This window comes from Ambystoma mexicanum, chromosome 2q (assembly GCF_040938575.1).
Source record: "Ambystoma mexicanum isolate Mex_15411 chromosome 2q, UKY_AmexF1_1, whole genome shotgun sequence".
NCBI classification, from domain to species: Eukaryota; Metazoa; Chordata; class Amphibia; order Caudata; family Ambystomatidae; genus Ambystoma; species Ambystoma mexicanum.
Window position 1 is genome coordinate 1424353615 of NC_090924.1, and position 24330 is coordinate 1424377944.

Below are 24330 nucleotides of genomic sequence, written 5' to 3' on the forward strand. Positions count from 1 at the left end.
TGGCAGGTTTTGATTTTATTTTTCTTGTTACAATTGATTACCATCAGATTAACATAAAAAGGCAAAATAGGAGATTAAAATACAAATAAAGCAAAGGAAAGTTGGCTGCTATGGCCCTGGCGTGCTACCTCTTCCTGTATAGCGCACTCCGTGTGGCCATGCCCGAGTCTGCATCCTGGAAGGCAAGAGCCACAACTCCTGGTTCAATCCCACACCCTCCGAGCAGCCTAGAACAGACCAGAGCTGCCATTTCTAACAGTCTAAACACAAGAAAGACTGGATGTGTGTGCTTACATGGTGCCTGGCTGCAGGAGAGGGAGAGTCGTGAGAGGTCACTGGGAGTGGCAACCCCGCAGGGTGAAGAATAATCACAGTGCTTGCTGGTGAGAGGATCCACCCACACTCTCCGTTGCCCACATTACGTGTGGCGCAGTGCAAACCATGTCAAAAGTCACCTTTCAGGAAAGATTTACTGAAATACATTAAACCCACCTGCTGCAAAACCACTAACAAAGCAGAAAATCTGTATTTCTGTTTAAATCAGAAGCTAATTAAAATACACCTCTTTTATTGGGTAGATAATGGTAAGTGTTTTAAAGACCTGTATTTGTAGCCCATCCACTTCACGTTTTTCCTCCAGGTTTAGCGTATAGGACAGGCAAGCATGAATGCCTGGCACTAGCATACATTGCCTCATTTGTTCGTTTGGGCTATTAGTTGGCAGAGCCACCTAAAAGCCTAAACTAGTGCATTAGAGTACAGATAGGGTGAACTGGCATATGAGAAGGGACACAAAGCTTGAATCTGGTTTGGTTATTTGCCCACCCATTTACTGTCCATGGTCATGCAAATCACTATTGCCACGCCCACCCAGTTCCTGTCCCTGCCCACCCAAAACACAGCCTCATGGGAACTCTCTGCTCACTTTAATCAAGCCTAACCATCAAACGTTGAACTTGAGGGGCTTGCCATTGTTTTTTCAAAGCAGTCTTCTGAGAGTTGATGACCTAATTTTAGTTGTAAACCTGCTAGTGGTGTAATAAAAATGTCTTAACCAGGCCCGCCTTCAGCCCCTTGATTTATAAGCACTATGCGTGTCCTTCACTGAAGTCCTGTTAAAAAGCAGCAGTGGCAAAGCCAATTGTTTTGGCTTGTGCTAGGCATTTGCTTGGCACTGCTATTAGCTACCCCAGTACTCGCACTATTTTGTATTTGCTACAATCAATGGCTAGTTAATGCCACTATTGCAGTGCCTGGGAAGTGCCTTTCCCATGCCTACACAAAAGCCCATACTGCTGGCATTGCCAATGCTTTTTTTATTGTCCTGAGGAGGTTTCCACTCTCCTTTTCAGCTGCTCTGAGTCTCTTTCTTTCCTCCTAGTTTAGGATTTTTCATTTGTTCTTTATGTGCATTGGTATGTTAAGTTATTACAAGAGCGCTCTCCTGCCCAAAACGACACCTTGCTCCCAACCAGGATTTGTGGGCACAGCGGCTGAGAAAACCAGATGTAGGGTTCACTGGGTAAACAGGCATATGTTTCACTATATGACAGAACTGTTTCCAGCGCGCAGATGTGAACTGAGAAAGTGTTCTCTATTGTCGCCCCTTGTACTGTCAAAGGTCTCGTTCTCTAGTGGATTTTGGAGAATAGGAAACAGGCTGAAGTTTCTTCCAGGAAGATCTTGGCGACCAAGGTACGTTATGGAAGGTGGTCAGTCTAAATCTCGAAAAAAAAATCTCGACTAACAATAAGGTCTCTTTTTTGAATTAAATATTTATTTTGGGGTCCGGGATTTTAAAAAAAATGGTAAAAAATAAAAAAAATAAAAAAAATAAAAACGAATAAAAACCGTCATAAAAAATTCGACTTTTTTTTTCGGCCTTTTTTTTCGAGATTTGTTTTTTTCGAGATTTGTTTTTTCGAGATTATGACCATAAACCGTTATGGAACACATTTCTGGGAGATGAAGAAAGGCACATGTATGGATTGCAAAGGGGAACATTTAGCTGGACGCTTTTAGAGACTGGGATCCAATGTAAGGTGGCTAGAGTTGAGATTGTACTTTCGCATCGCAGGGTCTTTGTCAGCAGGTGGAGTGCGGAGACGTTGAAGACTTCACAAGCGGTAAAGTCTCAGGCCCAGAAATCAGATCAAACAGCATGTCAGTACCAATGAGGTTTAGAGCATAAGACACAAAAGGAGCAGTCATCTCTTGGGGAAAACATGTGTTTACAAGCAACTTATTTCTGATACCAATGATAGCTGCAAGTCTCCCAGAGAACTCCAAGAGTAGGTAGCACATTAAATGGAGAAGGTCAAGTAACCAATGGAAATTACCAAACGCTGCTCACGGAAAATAAGACGTTACCAAATATGGCCAGTTTGGTGGAGGTAGGGTTGAGCGTCAATCATTTGATGTCAATCCATTTGTTGATGTCCAAGACACAATTTTAAGATCATAGGCCTCAGAGATGTCTTTGCACTTTCTCAGATGGAACTGAGTCTGTGTACTGCTAACATATGTTGTAGAATAAATAAACATGCGAATGGTAAGATCAAGTGGTCAAGAGAGGACCACTTGAAACATTGGGAGCCTGGAAACAGTGTACAAAAGATGGCAGAGGATGTAGCAAAATATATGAAGCACAGTGGCGCAAATGCCTAGGAACTGCTTACAAGGAACAATATATACTCCTACGTCCCGTCCCCTTTCCTCCATACTTATGGGACATCTCTCCGTCCTGTGGGACGGGACCGGAGCACTTTGCAAAAAGCATCACATTTTTTTCCAAAAATGTGTCCTTCCTCTCTTTCTTGCGCGGGGCCCGGCATGTGGCCGTAACCCCGCCCATCTTGGCTCAGCCCCGCGGATCGCCCATCAGTCCTTTTCTCCGCTCGATCGGGGCCGGATGCACTCGCATCCTCAGATGTTTTCTTCCCTTTTTCCTCTCTGGCTCTCGCTAGCGTCCGTTTACTGGTCTGTCTATGTCGTTCAAGCTAGACTTTCCTGATTGTTCATCGTGTCACCGTCGCTTTGCGAGGGCGGATCCCCATCCTCTTTGTTTGAGTGCTTGGGTCCGGATCACTGTTGGGACTCCTGTTTTTACTGTGACTCCCTTTTGGTCCGGGCACTTCAACGTCGGTTGGAGCGGTGGGAGGAGGTGTTCCGACGAACTCCTCCTTCACATTTTCAGGCGTTCATCGACGAGAAGAAGAAACGCCCGGTAAGTTCTTTACTTTTCAGACCACCCCGGCTAGGGGATACCTTTTTGGGTTCCTCTCGGGCCGGGAGAGGCGTTGATCGCTCTGTCACCGGGGTTTACCCTGAGGTGCCCTTCGGGCCTAATAATTCTACCAGACTTTTCTCCAAGGGTCTCCGTAAGGGGCCTGTGAATACCGGAGTATGCTCCGAGGCCCCTCCTATGGGGGCTGTTTGTAGACCCAGTTCTACTGAGTCGTGGGGTACCGGAGCTCGCTCTGAGGCCTCTCTGTCGGCTTCCCTCAAAGATAAAACCGAGGTTCGCCCCGAGGACTTGGCTGGGCTTGTTGTTACTGAACGGATGTTTGAGGCTCGCGCAGATAAGGCTTTTACTGGGCCTGGGTCCGAGGTCCCTCGTTCAGAGGCTAAAGCTACCAACAGTTCTGAGAGGCCGGTCAAGGCTTTGTCGGTGAAAGCTGTTGCTCACCGTTCCCGCTCTTGTGGTGACACCAGACCTGTTGAGGGGTCAAAGAAACAAAGTTCTTTAACCAGCAGTGCCGAGGTCCTTCCTTCGAAGGCTCAGTTGGCGGTTGGTATGTCACAAAAACATTCCAGGCCTCATACTACCGGCTCTGCCGAGGTTCCTTATGTTAAGGCTAAGATTAAGGCCCCTGATCCATCGTCAGGGGCCCCTGCCTCACTACCTCACGTGCCGCAGTTCCCCTCAGATGAGGACAAAATGGCACCCATTCCCGCCATGACCACGGCTGCCATTTTAGGTGCTACCCCTACAACTACACCATCGGCCTCTGGTGTAGGGCTTGGTCCCTTGGGTGAACCTAAGGTCCCTTGTGTGCATCCTTACCCGCCGGTTTATGATCGGAATGCCCAGATGCCTCTTCCGCACAATGTTTCGTTGCCCGCGGGGGCGGCACCTTTGATTTATGTGGCTACGTCGGTGGAGGGGCCGGTGTGGCACCCTTCCCCGCTACGTCCTTGGATCTGTCCACCTCATGAGAGGCCTCCTCAGGTTCCGAAACAGTCTCCGGAGGACGCCTTTTTTGGTAAATTTCAAGCGCTTATGTGCACCGACCCCATGAGGGAATATTTCAAAGGGCTTTTCAGGGAGATATGTCCACCTACGCCTTCGGCTCCACCTGTTCCTCCGGTGGTTCCGCAGGGGCCTCTCTTGCCCGTGGTGCCTCCCCCGGCTCTTCCGCCTTTGCCTCCATTGTCCCCAGTGGACAAGGCAGTGCCTGACACGGCTCAGCAGGATCCTGACCTGTCAGATGACCCTCAAGGCGATCAGGACAACGAGGACCTTCCCCACTCTATCAGAGCTTTTCATGACCGGGTACTGGACATGATGAGTTTCTTAGATGTTCCGGTGCCTGAAGCACCCGCTCCGCAGGAGGGAGTGCTTTCTGGGGCGTTCACCCTGTCTCCCTTGGAGCGTACCGGCCTGTTCCTGCATAAGGATGTTCTTGCCGAGGTCCGAAGAGTCTGGGAAAAGCCACACTCGGGACTTTTTGTCAATAAGAAGATTGACGCGAGGTACAGGCTACATTCTTTGGAAGAGGTCGCCCTGCCGTCTTGTCTGCCTCCCTCCTCCACAGTGGTGGCTGCGGCCACTTTGCAATCCAGACCTGCAGCATCCTCTTCCACGACGGCTACTCAGGTCCTGGGTAAGGAGGACAAGCTCCTTGACTCCCTAGGGAGGAAAATCTTTGTCAACTCGGCCTTGCAGCTCAGGCAGGCCAATGCTGAGTTGATATTAGTGGGGGCTAATATGTGGATGTGGAAAGGTCTGTCGGAGTTTGAGAAGCACATCCCGGTCGAGAAGTTGGAAGACTTCAAGGGTGGCCTATCCGATGCCAGGGTCTTGGCCCAGGATCTCCAGGAGGCTGCGGCTCATCACGTAGACATCTCGGCTCGGGGCCTTATGCTGGGGGTTGATACCTCACGGCAGGCGTGGCTGCATGCCACTAACTTTTCAAAAGAAGTGCAGGACAAGATGTTTGACCTTCCGTTCGATGGTAAGGAGCTCTTTCATTCTACAACAGATGTAGAGCTCACCAAGACGAAGGATAGCACTCAGACAGCTAAGTCATTGTCTGTCCTGGTTAAGGCTCCTTTCAAAACCCAGAGACCGTTGTCACAAAGTCGACCCTGCTCTGGTTTTAGGGGCTTCCTCAACCACAAATCTCGCAGAATGAATACCCCTGCAGGGAATAACCACCGTAGGCAACGACGGATGCGGTTTTTCTCCCGCTCTTCATCCTCCTCCTCAGGTTCAGGTGGCACCGCCACTGATAAACCTACTAAATGAGGGTTTTCCGCGCTCGCACGAGACCCCGGTGGGAGGACGCATTGCGTCTCATTGGGAGGCGTGGTAGGCCATCACAGAAGACAGATGGATCTTGTCAGTCGCTCGAGCGGGCTTCCGCTTACCTCTACCCCCTACCCTACCCCGCAACCCTCCTTTTCAGCTGTCGGGCTCGCCCTCCCTCAAAGCCGAGGTTCAGAAACTTCTGGACTTCAGAGCTGTGAAACCCGTTCCCCTCGGGGAGCGAGGGGAGGGCTTCTACTCCCAGCTGTTCATAGTGCCCAAACCCAACCAGGCTGACCTGCGCACCATCCTTGATCTTTCCCAGTTCAATCTTTTCCTACCCCAAGAGAAATTCAAGATGATTACGCCCAGCCAGAAACGCTCCGCCTTGCAGACGGGCAACTGGTTCAGCGTTGTGGATCTTCAGGACGCGTACATGCATATCCTGCTTTGGGATCCACACAGGCGATATCTCCGCTTCTCTTTGGGAGAGGAGCACTTCCAGTTTCGAGTGCTTCCCTTTGGCCTCAGCTTGGCGCTACGTGTCTTTACGAAGATGATGTCGGTGATTGCGGCCTATCTTCGTCTCCAGGGTATCCATGTGTATCTGTATTTGGACGACTGGCTCTTACGCAGCCCTTGTCTGCTAGCAGCAGCGGGCAATCTCCTGTCTCTCCTTCAGCTCCTGTTCCATCTTGGGCTGTCAGTGAACTGGCGGAAATCTTCCATGATGGTCTCGCAGGACCTGATTTTCCTGGGTTTTCGCTGGAACATGATCGACTGCAGAGTGTACCTGACCGGGGACAGAATGGTGGATCTGTTAGCCACGTGTCAGATGTTTGCGCAGTCGGAGAGCATGTCGGCCTGGTGGTTCCATAGGCTTCTGGGCCTCATGGCCTCGTGCGTGCTGGCTGTTCCTCTTGCTCGTCTCAAGATGAGATGGACCCAGATGGCTCTTCGGAGTTCCTGGCTTCAGGCTGTGGACCCGGATTCCAAGCGGATAATGATTCCGGATTCCATGAGAGTGGACCTGGACTGGTGGTCATCTCTCAGCAACCTGTCGCGGGTGCGGGGTTTCAGGACCCAGCCCCCACGGTGACGATCACGAGGGACTCCTCCCTTCTGGGTGGGGTGCAACGTTAGATCTTCTTCAGGTCTCGGACCTCTGGTCGCCTCAGGACAAGCTCCTGCACATAAATCAATTGGAGCTTCTGGCGATCTTTCTGGCGCTCAAGGCGTTCATACCGTTCATTGCCAACAAGGGGGTCCGCATACGCACGGACAATGTGGTGTCAATGTATTATATCAACAAGCAAGGGGGAACGAAGTCTCCCCCCCCTCGTGGACCTGTCTATCCAGATATGGGAGTGGGCTGTGCTTCATGGTGTCTGGCTGCTTGCAGTACACATCCCGGGCCAGCTGAATGTCACAGCGGATGCCCTCAGCCGGCGGACAGTGGTCAGCTACGAGTGGGAGTTGAAGGCGGAGGTCCTCTCATGGATTTTTTTCACGTTGGGGCACACCGGAGGTGGACCTCTTCGCTACGGCGGTAAACAAGACGCTTCCTCAGTATGCCTCCAGAGGGGGACTGGGAGCCTCCTCTCTGGGGGATGCTCTCGAGATTCCATGGCACAACATGGGAGCTTACGCCTTTCCGCCTCTGCCTCTAGTTCACTGTACAATCTGGAAGTTGAAGAATTCGGTGAACTGTTCCCTTCTACTCATAGCCCGTGGTGGCCAGCCAGATTCTGGTTCTCAGAGCATCAACACCTGTCGGTGTATCCGCCGATCAGGTTACCAGTAACTCCCGATCTTCTTCACCAAGGGGAACAGCAGCTGTGGCACCCCTCCCCTCAATCGCGCAGTTCAAGTCTTTAGAGCATCTGAATTTGTCTGTGGATAACATGTGTATTATCCAGGCAGCCAGGAAACCCTCGACCAGATCTCAGTACAAGAGTAAATGGCTCAGGTTCTGTCATTGGTGTTTGGAGAAGAAGTTGGATCCAAGGGTAGCCACGGTTGACACGGTGCTGTCCTTTGTGTCCTCCCTAGCAGAGTCAGGGGGTTCATGTTCTGTCATGCAGGACTTATCTCTCTGCGGTTTCCGCTTATCTTTCTACAGACCAGTGTTCTTATTCCCTGACTAACCCAGTGGTGAAGAGGCATTTTGCTGGCTTGAAACACCTCTACCCTCCGGTTCGTAATCCGCACCAGTCGTGGGACCTAAATGTGGTCCTGACGGCGCTGTGCCATAAACCCTTTGAACCAATAGCTACTGTGGACCTCAAGTACTTGTCCTGGAAAGTGTCCCTTTTGGTCGCTGTTACGTCAGCAAGGAGAGTGAGTCAGCTCCAGGCATTGTCGGTGGAGCATCCTTGCTTGGTCTTTCAAAAGGACAAGGTAGTCCTTCGGACAAACCCGGCCTTTCTGCCCAAGGTTGTGACCAAATTCCATCTGAATCAGTCGATTTCCCTACCAGTCTTTTTTCGAACCCTGCCTCTGAGGCTGAGAGGGTTCTACACTGTCTTGATGTCCGAAGAGCTCTTAAGTTCTACCTGGACAGGACTTCCGAGCTTAGGAGTTCTTCTCAACTTTTTGTGACCTTCGGTAACCCTCAGGGCAAGCAGGCATCCAGGCAACTATTTCTCGGTGGATTGCCGCCTGCATCACTGAGTCATTCACTGTCCAAGGGCTGAAACCTCCTAAGCTTATTCATGCACACCTGGTGCGGGCAAGGCAGCCGTGGTTGCTTTTCAGAAATATGTCCCCTGGGAGTCCATCGCTAGGGCAGCTACTTGGGCCTCCCCATCTGCTTTCTGTAAGCATTATTGTCTCGACATAAGCTCAAGGGCTGACGCTCAGTTTGGTCAGGCTGTGCTGAAGAACCTGTTTCAGTGAGGGGTATTTCCATCCACCCGTAGTTCCTGTAAGGAGTTTGGTTATCTCCCATAAGTATGGAGGAAAGGGGACGGGACGTAGGAGTATTACCAGGTTACTCACCGTAGTGACCACCTTACTCCTAGTCCATAGTCCCCTTTCCTCCATACGCCCGCCCGCCGTCCCCTCTAATAAGGTTCCTCTGTTATTGCTAATGGGTATTTGACCTGGCGATAGAAAAGGACTGATGGGCGATGCGCGGGGCAGAGCCAAGATGGGCGGGGTTACGGCCGCGTGCCAGTCCCCGCACAAGAAAGAGAGGAAGGACACATTTTTGGGAAAAATGTGGATGCTTTTTACAAAGTGCTCTGGTCCCGTTCCACAGGACAGAGAGATGTCCCATAAGTATGGAGGAAAGGGGATTATGGACTAGGAGTAAGGTGGTCACTACGGTGAGTAACCTGGTAAATCCTGTACTACTCTGAATTGATTTTCAATGTGGTCTCACAGGGTGTGTGGTGATTGAATGCATCTATAAAGTGTAACAAAACCCTTCACTTATTCAGCAAAAGCTGAAGATCATCTGAAAGCAGTACAGAGTTGGTGCCTCTTCGAGACCTTTTGAAAATGTTGCCAATTACAAGTCTCTTCATTATCCTTTACCAGTGTGGTTAAGCTTTATAGTAAAAGAGGACATTTTGGCAAGCCCCGACCACCATGGCATTTCCACAATTAACATGCAAATGCACAACTAATTAAGTCACGATTTGCAGAAGGGAGAGAATCTGACGCCAAAGTTAATAATGAATTGGGTTTTTTGTTGCTATATGAGCTTTTAATGAGAACTCAGAGTCAAGCAAAGGGCTGAGGGACTGCAAATAATCGGCAATTGGAGGAGTGATGGGTGTGATGCCATCACATGCCAGGACTGTCCACAACCACAATGATTGCACTGAAACACTACTTCCAGACCTCCCAGGTGAAGAAAGAGGATATTCTGTCTGAGATGGCTTAACATTGATATTTACAGCAAACATACAAGTATCGATTATGGACAGGCAACCCAGAGAGCAACTCGTCAATTGGTGGGCACACCGAGATAAAGTTGTTTTGTTGGCATAGTGATGGATAAAGGACTTGCAAGGTGCAACAAGATCCAAGTGGCTTATTGTAACAATTGAATAACATGGATGTCACACTGGAGACTTGGAGTACCCAAGGTACACAGGTAGATATGAGTGCCTGAAGGATCCCATCTGAACACACTGTTTGAATCTAGACCGGAAAGAATCAAACAAGACCAATCCTTGAATCCCCATGTGCACGGTCATGATGGAAAGAACTGACCCTTGCACCATTCTGTCAAAAGCTGCTGTGAGATCTAGTGGTACTATCGGTACTATGTCAAAGTTGAAATCCAGATTATTAGGGACATACATGTTTGTATTAATCTCTGTGGTGTTGGTGTCGACGTGCCAATCCCTTCTCAATGATTCTTCCCGCAAAGACTTTACTGGGGAAAATACTGCATTGTCCAGGCTAGAGTGGAGAAATCAATCCCAAGTTGAGAGAAGAGTGACCAGAAAATGTCTGAAGCGGAGAGAAGTCAACACGCAGGTTAGCCTGTCACCCTCCAGAGGGTGTAAGCTTCAACTCCAATGGTCTCTCACCACTGACATTGCCGGGCTGATGGGAGTTGTAGAGCAACCATTGTGAGGGTGACCGGTATCCCTCAACTAAAGGAAGATTTGTAAGCATTGTAAAATGTATATTTCTGGCTTTTTCGAAGGGGGAAAGAAAATATTCTGTAGATATTTGGCTGATTTTACACCAAATGGGGATTGATCTTTGGGTATCTAACGGAACAGAGAAAGGCAGTGAATGAGGTTTGATATTCTTTCCCCAAATCAGATACATTTTGTTAAAGAAAGTATTTATTGATATTGTCAGAACACTTTTTGGATTGAGTGATAACAGGATCAGAAACATCTCTAGCATATTTTTTCACGGACTGATGGAGAGGCTTAGATTTGTTCTTGCCTTCCTCAGCCAAATTAGTATAATCAGTCAATTTTGCTTCTTTAATAAGAAACTTCAGAGAATGATCAGCAATTTACAGCATCTGCTAGGAGACAGAGCCAGAGTGACATTGTCCAATCGATGGATCCCGTTCATTAACATTCAAAGCTCGAGTATTCCAAGCTTTGACATTGCACAGTATTTTTAATGAGAAAGCGGGCATGATGCAATAAAGGACAAAGCATTGAAAACAAGAGTGGGCCTTTATAATGGAATCACTGCAATCAGGGTATCTGTCATGAAACACCCATGGAGCCTGTGGAAGAGATGGAAACAATGGAAGAAGGACTGAGCTCCTCCTTTACCTGGACGTTACGTTCTAGCCTCGCTGGAACAGGCTATAATTAACTGTCAGGTGTGGCAACCGGTGCGTTGCAACTGATTTCTTTCCCAACGCTAGTTGACAGTGCTGCTGTCTCGTGTTACTCCTTGTTTTTCTACCCATTTGCCTTTCCATTGTTTGTCTACCTGCCTTTTATCGTACATTTTGCCACCACGCTTCCTGTGGGGAATATTTCCTCTTTATTTTGGACCTTTCCCTGCCCGCATTTTCTTGTTAATTTCCCAGTGTGTGTGTTTGTTATTTTGCTGGAGTCAGCAGACACCTGCGTTCGCTCTGGGGCTTTTTTTTTTACTCAGCGAGCGGGGACTTGCTATCTGCAGTTCTTTTCAACACACGCTTTTCCAAGCAGCTGTCACTTCAACTCGTGCCCCCTGAGTTGTGTGCTTCCTCTGACCTGTGTAACCTCTCCTTCTGTCTATTTTACTTAACCTTGCTCACGGAGTTCTTGGAATCTTTTCCAAAGCTTAGACATTGCACACAAGTGCATTCTGGTAAATGTAGTACTCTAAAGAAGTGGGATTCCAAGAAGGATTGCGAATTACCCATTCGCTGAGCAGTATTCCAAGAAGGATTGCGAATACTTATTTGAACAGACCAACGCACCTGAAACTACCCAGGGTTTTTCTGCTGGGGCTTTTGCCTGATTTGGGGTGGGCTCCCCGGAGTCCCCGCTGCCGGGCGTATAGCCTTACTGGCAAAGTGGCCTCCGGGGGAGCTCGGCCCTATCTCTTCAAACAAAAGGGCAAGACGGTGAAAAAGAAGAACCCAAGAGCCTGGAGAGAGAAACCTGTGGAGACTTCTTCAGACGAACCTTCGGAAGCCAACTCAGAAACCGCAGGTGAGGAGTGGGAGAGTGATACGGGTACAATTGTAGACACTAAACAGCACGAACCTGAGAGATTGCAACGCCCAGAAAACATGGCAAGCCTTGAGCAATACCAGGAATTGGTTAATGCTATTCAAGCCCTCACAGTGGAAGTACAGTCACTAAGAGCCGATAATACAGCTCTGCGACAACAGGTACAACAGAGAGAAGATAACCGAGGAGATCTACCTCCCATTGCATTACCTTGTGGCAAGTTTGACGGCAATCCCCGAAGAATGAAGGAATTCTTGGATGCCTGTTTGGTACACTATACCTTTTGCCTGAAAACATATGAACTGGATAGGGCCAAGGTGGGATTTTTGATTTCTAACTTAGTGGGGAATGCGTTGGCATGGGCTACTTTACTAGTTACCAACTCTGACCCAGCCCTTAATGATTACAGTAATTTTGTTCAACGCTTCCGGGATAGGTTTGAAAGACCCGAAGTTTTGTACACTACTTTTGAGACTTTATTAGACATACGCCAAGGACCAGCTGATGTTCAAACCTATGTTACCAATTTCCAAGAAGGGAACTACAGAACTCAGACCCTGTATTGATTTCAGGGGCTTAAACAGCCTTACAGTACGGGATAGATATCCCATGCCCTTGATGAAAGACATCATAGAGGCTGTCCAAGGGGCTTGTGTATTCACAAAGCTTGATCTCAGAGGAGCCTATCATCTTCTAAGAGTTCGTGAAGGAGACGAATGGAAGACGGCATTTAGAACTCCTCTCGGCCACTATGAATACAGGGTCATGCCGTTTGGGCTGGTCAACGCTCCTGCACAGTTCCAGCGTTTTATGGATAAGATCTTTGCTGATATGCTGTATAATACAGTAGTGATTTATCTAGATGATATACTTGTTTATTCAACTTCCCTAACAGAACATTGTCATCATGTTAAGGAAGTTTTACGACGACTGCGACAACACAGTCTGCTAGCCAAGCCAGAGAAATGCGTTTTTGAGACAACCACAGTTCCTTACCTGGGGGTTATCCTTTCAGCTAACAAGGTGCAAATGGATCCAGCCAAGACTAAGGCCATCTCACATTGGCCTGTACCCACTTGTGTCAAGGACATACAGAGATTTCTGGGACTCTCAAACTTTTATAGAAAATTCATCCCAAATTTCTCCGACATAGTGCTCCCGATCACAAACCTACTCAAGAAAGGGGTTAAGTTTGTATGGGATCTGAAGGCAGAGCAGGCTTTCAGACAACTTAAAGAAGCATTTGTTTCAGCCCCTATTCTGAGGCAACCAGACCAATCCCAGCCTTTCATAGTCGAAACCGACGCTTCAGGTGGCGCAATAGGAGCAGCTCTGTTGCAGCAAAAAAAGGACGGGTTGGAACATCCCATCGCATATGTTTCTAGAACACTCAGTTCCAGCGAACGGAATTATTCTGTACTTGAAAAGGAGCTTTTGGCTATAAGACAAGCCTGTGAAGAATGGAGGCATCTGCTTCAAGGAGCCGTTTACCCGTTCCAAGTACGTACCGATCATCGGAACCTAAAGGTCCTTCAGCAGATGGAGTGTCGAAATTCTAGACATGCAAGATGGGCTTACTTCTTTTCCCAGTTCGATTTTGGAATCACTTATTTGCCAGGAAAGGACAATCAATTGGCGGATGCATTATCCCAAAGCATGGGAGAAGATACAGAGGGATTTCAAGGCCATGAAATCTTGCTTGCAGGAAAAAGATTCATTAACACAGTAAATTCCTTCCTCCAACAAGTACAAACAGCTCAAAGGGAGCAAAGACAGCATACCAATCTAAGATTACTATACAAGGGTGACTACCTCTTCAAAGACAAATCCTTATATCTACCAACTCAGGAGTTACGTGATCTTGCTATGCCATGGTGTCACAACCTTCCCGCCGCTGGACATAAAGGACAGAAAGCTTCCTTGGAACTGACTTCTCGTCATTTCTGGTGGCCTACGATCACCAAGGATGTTAAAAAGTATGTCACCACCTGCCCTATGTGTGCCCAAAACAAATATCCATACTGCAAGCCCTTGGGTCTGCTACAACAAGACCTTCCACCGGCAGGTCCCTGGCAACACATTTCAACTGACTTCATAGTAGATTTACCCATTTCTCAAGGATACTCTGCTATCATGGTTACGGTGGACTCCTTCAGTAAGCTGGCTCATTTTTCACCACTCAAGGGAACACCAACGGCTTCTACTACAGCCGAGGTATTTTTAAGAGATGTGGTTAGGTTACACGGACTTCCTAACACTATAGTCTCGGACAGAGGCACACAATTTACATCCAAATTCTGGGCAAGTCTGTGTAAATTGTTGGAGATAAAAAGATCCCTGTCCTCAGGATTCCACCCAGAGAGCAATGGACAGACCGAACGCCTAAATGCCACTTTGGAGCAATACATCAGATGCTTCTGTAATCAAGAACAGAATGACTGGTATCATCTTCTACCCCTGGCTGAATTTTCATATAATAACACAAGACATTCAACCATAGGTATGAGTCCATTTCATTGTACCTATGGATACAATCCAAAACACATACCACTGTTCGGACATGTCTCATCTAATGTTCCATCTGTGGAAACACTTCTGAACAATCTACGGAACCGACAAAAAGAAGCACAGACCAATCCACAAAAGGCTCGGGAAGACTACAAGAGATGGGCTGACCAGAAGCGAAGACCTAACCCCACATGGGAAATTGGTACGAAGGTATGGCTGTCGACTAAGTTTCTACCCAGATGGGTACATCATGGCAAGTTCTCACCTAGATTCATTGGACCTTTTAAGATAACGGCGAAGATAAACCCTGTCGCCTTTCGTTTAGCTCTACCACCCAAACTGGGGAGAATCCATCCAGTATTCCACACATCTTTACTGGAGGCATATGTACCAGATCCTCATGCTAGAAAGATGAAGAAGGCGAATTACCAGCCCCTTGATGTGGATAAGGAATATGAAGTCTCTAGATTGCTCGATTCCAGATACAAGAAGGGTACATTACAGTACTTTCTGTTGTGGAAAGGATACCCCATGTCAGAAAGCTCCTGGGAACCGATTCGCAACATATCAGCACCCAGACTCATACAAAGATTCCATCGGATGTATCCGGGTAAACCTGGAGGAAAGCCTTTGAGAAGGGGTCATACTGTCATGAAACACCCATGGAGCCTGTGGAAGAGATGGAAACAATGGAAGAAGGACTGAGCTCCTCCTTTACCTGGACGTTACGTTCTAGCCTCGCTGGAACAGAGGCTATAATTAACTGTCAGGTGTGGCAACCGGTGCGTTGCAACTGATTTCTTTCCCAACGCTAGTTGACAGTGCTCCTGTCTCGTGTTACTCCTTGTTTTTCTACCCATTTGCCTTTCCATTGTTTGTCTACCTGCCTTTTATCGTACATTTTGCCACCACGCTTCCTGTGGGGAATATTTCCTCTTTATTTTGGACCTTTCGCTGCCCGCATTTTCTTGTTAATTATCCAGCGTGTGTGTTTGTTATTTTGCTGGAGTCAGCAGACACCTGCGTTCGCTCTGGGGCTTTTTTTTTACTCAGCGAGCGGGGACTTGCTATCTGCAGTTCTTTTCAACACACGCTTTTCCAAGCAGCTGTCACTTCAACTCGTGCCCCCTGAGTTGTGTGCTTCCTCTGACCTGTGCAACCTCTCCTTCTGTCTATTTTACTTAACCTTGCTCACGGAGTTCTTGGACATTGCACCCAAGTGCATTCTGGTAAATGTAGTACTCTAAAGAAGTGGGATTCCAAGAAGGATTGCGAATTACCCATTCGCTGAGCAGTATTCCAAGAAGGATTGCGAATACTTATTTGAACAGACCAACGCACCTGAAACTACCCAGGGTTTTTCTGCTGCGGCTTTTCCCTGATTTGGGGTGGGCTCCCCGGAGTCCCCGCTGCCGGGCGTATAGCCTTACTGGCAAAGTGGCCTCCGGGGGAGCTCGGCCCTATCTCTTCAAACAAAAGGGCAAGGCGGTGAAAAAGAAGAACCCAAGAGCCTGGAGAGAGAAACCTGTGGAGACCTCTTCAGACGAACCTTCGGAAGCCAACTCAGAAACCGCAGGTGAAGAGTGGGAGAGTGATACGGTACAATTGTAGACACTAAACAGCACGAACCTGAGAGTATCCTACTACAACTATAAGCATTCTGCAAAGACGCCTGCCTAGGTGGACTACACATTTACCCCACTGGGGCCTTGCTCCCTGAAGTCACATCTTTCATTGAAATGACCACATTCTACAGTCGATTTCTACATGTCAACAGTCAGACCACAAATGGGATTCACCACAAGCCAGATGTTAGAACTAACTGGTTATTTGTATTATTCCCAGGTTTAGCTTTGCTTTCTGTTTTCTGACTAAATGGAAAGTGAAATTAATGTTTTATTCAGGTACAAGCATACCCCTAACCAGACACGCTTATGTGTCTCCCTTTTTCCACCCACCTCTTCCTGTTTGACCTTTGAAGCTGGCTACACTACATTTATGGTGAGACGCAGGACACCAATAAATCAATACATCTTGAATGGATAATGTCCTTAGATATTTGTCATTTCAAGTCTTATCAACTTAAGGCAGGGTGATTTAACAAAGATTGAACAGGGGTTACAGCAATGATTGGGCCAGTCCAGAGTTACGGGATCAATTTAAGAAGGATTTAATTGTGTGAACGATCAAATCCAGGATATTGGCCTTATTGTGAGTGGTTGCCGGCACCTGTTTAGTTACACTACAGAGCATGGTACATTGCAGCCAAAGCAGAGGTAATGGGACTATTAAAATCACCTACGCTTGTTTTACAAGGAATAAAATAATGGAGCAGTAATCATAAATTCTGTGAATTAATTAGAAAAAATCCCAAGCTGTACCCTGGTGGTGAGTAGAAACATCTTGCATAGAAGCAGCGAAAGAAAAAGATACTCTTGTTCAGAGGAGAATTGACTAGCATGTCGGCGCTGGACTGTCTTTTTGGGCTACTTCTCCTCTGTGAAAGGTACTGTGGGCTAAAACACAGTTGGAGACCCTCCTGAGTGGGAGCCAGCCCAGAGAACAGTTTATTTGGCTGTGTTCATTTTCAGTAGAGGGGCTCATTTGGCACATTTAGTACACTTGGAAGAGTAATCCAGAGATGGACAACTTGCTCCCTGTGCCCAGAGAGACACAGTATCACTAAGCATGAAACACGTCCCTGGGGTTGCTGTTAGTACTCTTGCTCAGAGGAGAATTGCTGAGCATTTCAGTGCTGGAATGCGGAGCTGGGTGGGACTACACTGATACGAAATATAATTTTCTCCTCTGTGAAAGGTGCAGTGGGCTAAAATTTGCTTGTAGACTCTCCTGAGTGGGAACCATCCCAGAGAACAAGTTACTTGGTTGTGTTTGTCCCCAGTTGAGGTGTGATCGAAATGAAGGATGAGCGATGGCCCACAGCTGAACAGGTCCACAGGTCCCAAATTAGCCTTCTTCAATTGTAGGATTACTCCAGAATTTGTCAAGGCATGTGGAACGGTACCCGAGATTAGACTGGTGCTGAGGTTCTTAAGAAGCTGTGGGAGGATCTTTTCAGCCACCTCACTGTGGACAGGGGAGGGCATTATTCATTGGGTGAACCAGCCCCGCGACAGGTTGGCAAGAGTTACAGAAGCCGAGTTGGCGAGAGCAGCTCAGCGGTACTTAGGTCGCATTTATCTATTCTTGGTTCTCTTCAACTTCTTAACAATTTTGCTCCATTGAAATGTTTCTGTGGTATTTGCGGTCATGTGATCAATATTGATTTGTCTGAGAATGTACATAGGTTCCTATGCATGATACTTTGGTAAAAATGGTATTTAACATGTTAAAACTCAATGGGGAATAGAACCAACGTGCTGAGCATGCGTTAACAGTGTACATGGGTACATGGTACATGGGAGGAAATATCCCAAATAACAAAGGATCAAGAGGGACATTTGTCAGGGCAAGGCAGGACTTTCTGCAAGTACTTACAGGAGGATTTCTATATTTAAAAAAAAGGTCTAGGTTTAGGTTTTTTTAACTGAGTCTTGCTTTAATACTAAAGCTATTTTCACTCACTGTTCTTTCTTGGGCACATTTCTTACCCACAGCATAAGTGAATCCATTTGAATGAAAACGTAAGCCCTTTTATCGGCTCAGGCCGTCCATAAGGATACGCTTGATGCACCGCTTCCCCAGATTTGTATTTCCCTCTGGAATACTATGTTCGTCCAATGTCTAAAGCTGTTCAGACTGTGCTAAAAGCCCCCTCTTAGATACAACCATTCCTGCGTGCCCGACTCCATTCAAAATGGTGCCACCCACTACTCTGTGCTAAGAGTCTTGCCAGCCTCTTGTCTTCTCAGTCTTGTCAAACATGGCAGCATCGAGAAAACTCGGTTACAAACCTGTGGCAATGATTATCTTCCATGGAGCCCTAAGTGGCCCTCCCTGGCCCTCCTTCCATCCCTCCCACAGCAGAGTGAGATTCCCAGTCCTCCAGAAGAGCTTCCAGAACTGGACATTCTGCAACTGTGTGTCAGGACATATTACGAACCAACCAAAACAGACAATGATGTGAATGGGCTACAGAATACCAGTCATTCAAACTATTTCTGCTATCTGCCAGGCAATGAAGGAATATGACCACAAGCTATCACTCTATAGAAAGTCAAAAGGTGGTTTGAAGACTACAGCAATGCTACTATATCAGTGTGCCCACCTGTTGTGTGTGCTTTATTCTACAATTCCCTGATGTGATTAGCTTCTGCTCACCAAAGCTCTTGGTACTCAAACTCTGGTCGAGCCGGCTGTTTTTGTGCTGGTGCTGGGTCATTTATGCCCCACCCCTGTGCCTCACCATCTGCCCACTAAGGAAGGAGCCATGAGTCAAACATCAGAGCATGCCCTTGCTTCTCTCTCTCTCTCTCTCTCTCTCTCTCTCTCTCTCTCTCTCTCTCTCTTGCCTCCCTTCCCTTTTTATCTCATGGACCTTGCGCAGGAGCACAGCGGTCTTTCTAAATAGAGATAAAGTTTTCAAGAAAATGTTGTGCTTTTTGGGACTGTGGCTGTGAATATTCAACATAGACAAAAAATAGTGCAACCGCACCACTGTGTCATTGTAGCATGACACACGCAGTGCATCCTATCAAGACACAAAACATAAGCGTGCCCTACTCCTGCCCTGTAGGGTTGCTCCTAGATACAGCATTGCAGGCACCACCACCACGTTCATAAGGGGCTCCTGTACTTTGATAGGCCACTACATCTGTGCACTCTACTCCTTCCCTATAGGGCTTCCCCTAAATAGTATTACTGCATTCGAGGCCACATAACTGCCTCCGTGCACCCCTGTTGTATTAGTCATGGTCCTCTGTAGATATAGGTCCTTGTAAAACGACACTGTGACCCAGCCATGTTCCATATGGGTACCTCTTGCATGGGAGGGTAGTGCAAGCAATCATGGCTACTGCCATGCACTGTAGGACTACCCCCACACTTCATCCTGCGAAACCAACCGCTGTAATCAACAAAAGAGCTGTTGGGGAGGGACTGCAGTGCAGGCTGCTACCACATCAGTGTGTGCCGGAAATGACCTTCAGAAGTGCCTCTAGAGTTAGCGCCTAGGGCACCCTGCCCCAAACTGAAGTATCCTCATGCCACAGCCGTGCAAGGCTGGGGCATCTCTTGAGTAACAGGGGAATGCAAGCACCACCGCTCTACAGCACTAATGCTTCCCAGCTGTGCTTCTGAAGGATGGCTGGCGAGTTGGCGAGACAGTGTAAACTACAAACTACTGCAACTTAGTCCAGCTCTGTAGAGTTGCAGGGCATTGTAGACTACCACTACCCCAGCCATGATCCCTAGGGTGTGCCTGTAGAGGGAAAAGCCAGTGCATTCTAATGTTCTATACATCACCCCGCCCCCGCTCTTGCTATGTACAGTTAACCCTAAATAGTAACAATGCATTCAAGACTACTACCACACAACTTCCTTCACTGCTTCATTGCTCCCCATCTATACCTTGTAGCAGTGCCTATGAGGACCACCACCACACCGCTACACCACCTCTCCACAGCACTAATGCTTCCCAGCTGGGCTTCACAAGGGCTTCTGGGGCGTGTGAGGACAGTGTAACCTGCCTCACTCCACTTCCTGAGAGCACGCCAACCTTGCCGGATAGGGGCATTGCCGGATAGGGGCATTGCCAGATAGGGGCATTGCCAGATAGGGGCATTGCGGGATAGGGGCGCATTTAAAGAATCAAGGGACTCTGGAGGGTAGCACGAGACTGCTGCATCTTGTGCACAGGTGTTCAGTACGGTGCCCCTAGAAGATGGGCCTTGTGCAAGTTGACCCCTCAGCACTTTTGACGGTGCACCTTTTGACCCTCTCTGTTGAGGTGCCACTAGAGAGTGAGTGGACAGTGTAGGCCATCACTGTTTTGGTGTCTCTGATAACCCCGGAACTGCTTCAGGGAGGCATCTGCAGACTGTGATAGACTCTTCCTCTGCAGATAACCTCTCAAAAGCGAGACGTCCCTGCAAGCTGTGCCCCTACTGGCGCATCAAGGCACCCAAGCCCTCATTTGTAGGGGCACCCCTATAGCGAATTAGAGGGAAGAGCAAGTGCTATGCACATTCAATTGGTGGCTTCTATTTTACTGTTGGGAGCAAGTGGGTGAAGTGGCCCCGTGACCATTGAGAGCCTGCCCAAGTTTCTCTGCTCATTTTACAGACAGCCACGGAACAGGATGTGATTACTACCACCTGGACTAGACCTAGATTTGAACCGCTCACCCACATTTGAAAGGATTGGAAGCCCTGTGTGAGAGTATCAATGCTAACTGGTAAGCTGCCTCCATTATAAGTGAAAATAACTTTGATGTTCCTTACTGCTTCTGGTCCTGCCCACACCCCCGACCTCCGGCGTAGGGCTGTGTGGTTCCCTAGTGACCAAAACGTTTTGGGGAAATCACTGATGTGGTTCTTTCTCTTAACTTTTCTCCTGCAGCATTTCAACTTTTCCCTTATGCAATATTGCTTTCCCTTAGGACTTGCCTCAGCTCAGTTGAAGTGTCCGCAATTGAATACAACTGCAGAGTGACGCCAATGTGGACAGCAGGAAGTGCCACTTACATGTGACATATTCTGGTGTCCGGGTGAAGATAGGGCTAACTGCCAATGGGAAGGTTTAGACCAGTGCCTCTGAAAACCTAGTAATACCGGTTAGAGTGACTCCCTGAAAAGTGCTTAACTCCGACCAATCTGAACCAGATTTTCAGAAGCACGAGCCTGGCTGGATGTATTCTGATTGTTTACAGGACCAATTTGCTTCTTCTTGCGCCTATTGGATGGCCACAGGAGTTAGGCGGAAGGCTTCTGTACAGGTCTTTCTGGCTTGTTATGGTTGAAGGTTGGTGGAAGGTGACAGGCTATTTGATTCACCAGATTGGGATGAGTCGACAGCCTCAAATTTCATTTTTTCCTTGTGTGGCGCTCTCGGCCCGTTCATCGGGCTCTAAATCTTCATTACTCCATAAATGCAAAAAGAACTTGGGTGTTGCCCAGCTAGCTTTTTCTGGTGGTGGCTTGTGCACTGCCGCCCCCACTGCCAGTGTGCGCAAATAATGATAAGCTCTTCCTTCAATGAACAAGTTGCCAACTAAGGCTTTGGCAGGACAACTGCGATCACATTTGGCGTTGGGTGTTACCTACAGTCTCAGAAAATATGGAAGCAAGAATAGAATGATAGAATACGACAGCGGCAAAAGAAAGCAGAGTCCCAGGATCTCTGCAAATTGGCCAGCCTACTTATCAAAGGCTGGTATTAAGCATAATTCATCTCTACTCTTGCAGCTCAACCTTCATCTGTCTGACCCAGGCCTTTTCTCATTTGATTACTAGTTTGGCCTTCTGACGGGGAGCAGGTTCTTTTTATGTGAACATGTCTTCCTGTTGATATTTCTAACCCTCTCGTCCATCCATCCCTCACTCCACACATTCAGGTTCTTCAGATGAGACCTGGGCTTTAAACCATGCTCCTGGCTAATTGGCACTCTATGGATTATCGATGGTTGGACTTCGTTGTTATGTAAATGTGTCTGAACTTGATAAGATACACCTATGAGGTGTGCATATAACCTGCAATCTCTCGTAAGCAGTCACATGCCCAGTTAGCTGATGGGAATATACCTCTCAGGAAAAACATACCTGATGCATCTCCCCAAATGCCCCCACCCTGTCTATGTTCCGCCCTTTCATTTTGCAGGTCGAGGATTGCAAAGGAGATGCACAGTTGTGTTTCATCAAGCGTTAATCCTGCCCACGGCACGATGCAGAGCCAGACCCTTTGCACCCTAGTAGTCCTTCACGGGCACAGATCACAAGTGAATATAGCAGTCACGCCAACTACAGCTTCCATATACTATAACTGGGCTATCTCTGCTGCCTTGGCTAGCCCTTTCAAGAGAGACGTCACTTCCCCTTCCTTCCTCCGCTCTGGAACTGAACCGCAAGCGTAGCGTATAATGGATTTGGTCAAATCCTTTGCAGTGCAGCAGATTTCAGCCAGCTCTCCAAAGGCAGTGGCCAGCATTGACCGTGCCTTCACTAAGCAGTGCTAGCAAGCAAGCTTTCTTCTCCATCAGGTAAACCATGGCCTGTTTCTCACTGTTAGGATTGCAAAATCCCCTGCATAAACTATGGATCACCCTGGAGACATTGAATCCTTTCCATTGATTGGGACCACATAACAACCCAAAGTCTGTATGGCCATCTTGCAAACTTCTGAATATCCGCTATTGTGTCCTCCCTAGTTGCATTGTGCAGCTGGAGGAATGTCTCTTTCGTAGAGTTCCGCCCTTCAAACCTTCAGCCATCACTTAAAAGATTGACTTCCCTCCTGTTAAACCTAGGGGTAAATCACAATTGCAATATTTCATTTGCTTCAGAAGAAGGGCTGTAGGTAGTACACCACTCCTGCTTCACCCCTACCCACGTCTTCCCCCCTGGTTAAATGTCGCCCAAGTAAATCGATGTTGGTTTAACCACAACACTCTGTTGCTACAACATTCAAGAACACGTATAAGAGTACTGCTGGCTACTTGGAGGCTGGAGGAAGGGGAATGGTTGGTGTCGGGCGGAATAGGAGTAAGTCACAGAGGGTTCTTCGGAACAATCCTAGGGAGTAGGAAAGGTTAGAAACAAGTGGGATTCCAGGAGGGAGGAGACTGGTGTCTAATTCTAGAGTGAACACCACCACAGGAGGGGGAGAAGGGCTGGTTTGGCGTCTTGGTTTCTATTTTCAGGTGTCACTCACGGTAGAACACGTATTCGGTGTATGAGGTCCAGATCTTGTCATCTGTCTGGTCGTGGGCAAAAGCGCAGGTGCCGGTAGAGTTGCAGGCTACCATGTGGAAGCCGGCATCTGCCAGTCTGTCGAAGGCTTGTTCCAAGAAAGTAAACTTGAGGTAGTACCTGGATGTGTACCGCTCGGGGGGGCGGTCTGGGTCCCTGCTTTCATTCAAAGTGTCCCCAAAGACTTCTTTGGCCAACGAAGTCTTCCCACACACCATAATCCGAGCCACACGGCGGAATTTGGCATCTGTTTGGCTGTCCCTTCCTAAGGTGTAGGATCCCCGGTATCCAATTGTGACAAAGCCCGACCTACGCAGGTCTGAGGCGATGCCCATTGCGTTGACATTGGACACTGCCCCAGTGCATGAAGTGACGCCGGCCAGGGCTGCGCTAACAGAGGCCAGATTTCGGGCTATGTCAGCATTCGGGGAAGGCTCTTCGGGGTCGCTTTGGCACGGGTCGTCACAGATTGAGTTCTGCTTACTGATCTTTGGGGCCAGTACCTTGACCAGTTCAGGAAGCCGGAAGTACTCGGCCTCACGCTGCAGGCGACTGCGTTCAGGGAAATGGTCAGGAAGCACAAGCTGCTGGTCGCGCATGTAGTCCAAGATGTAGCGGAACAGGAAGCCATCACGGTCAACGAAGAACCGGCCCTTACTGTCCCGAGCCAAGGCCCGGGCGTTCTTCAGGCTAAACATCTCAAAGAGAAGGGAGCCGGGGATGCTGAGCAGCGTGTGGTAGCGGGTGATGTAAACCTGACCCCCAACGTTCAGTTCGATGATCTCAGGGAATGCGGCCAAGTCCTCGCCCCCTTTAACGATGCCTGTATGGTCAGCCAAAGCCATTCTGAAGTCTTCTGCCCTCAACTGCAAAGAGAAAGAAAAAGGCCACGTTAAACATTTGAATTGCATAACAGAGCTCCTTTAAAACTTGTTTGTGCAATTTTTCGTATGTCTGCAGTTGGTGAGTTTATGGGTTTTTCAATGTTAACTGAAAGAACTAGGAGTATCGCCAGCTCTCATAAATAAAACTGGCAGCGAAAACCAATCTGCTCGTATAATCCAGCACTGCAGACCGTGTCACCCCTGCCAGTACTGCACAATCCAGCGCTACACATAGCATTGAGACCCAATAAGTGCCCTTTGAATGCACCTCACTCCTAATTTACCACACCCCTGCTTTTCCAATACTGAGACGCACATAATGCTCTGCCGCTGCACCCCAAAACTGACCTACCACACTCCTAATATTGACCTTTCACACTCCTACT

At 48.0% G+C, this 24330-nt stretch overlaps 1 protein-coding gene across 3 annotated transcripts in view; it reads right to left on the bottom strand.

Moving 5' to 3' along the window:
• Positions 1 to 24330, bottom strand: part of LOC138570211 (BTB/POZ domain-containing protein KCTD12-like) — a 905191-nt gene that overhangs the window by 736230 nt on the left and 144631 nt on the right. For 2 of the 3 annotated variants that reach the window (XM_069648936.1, XM_069648935.1), the window contains exon 2: positions 23023 to 23926. In XM_069648936.1, coding sequence (XP_069505037.1) covers positions 23023 to 23905 — 883 coding nt within the window. In that variant the 5' untranslated portion in view covers positions 23906 to 23926. Of the gene's footprint in view, positions 23927 to 24330 lie in introns of all 3 variants that reach the window. The other variant, XM_069648937.1, reaches the window with a different exon arrangement.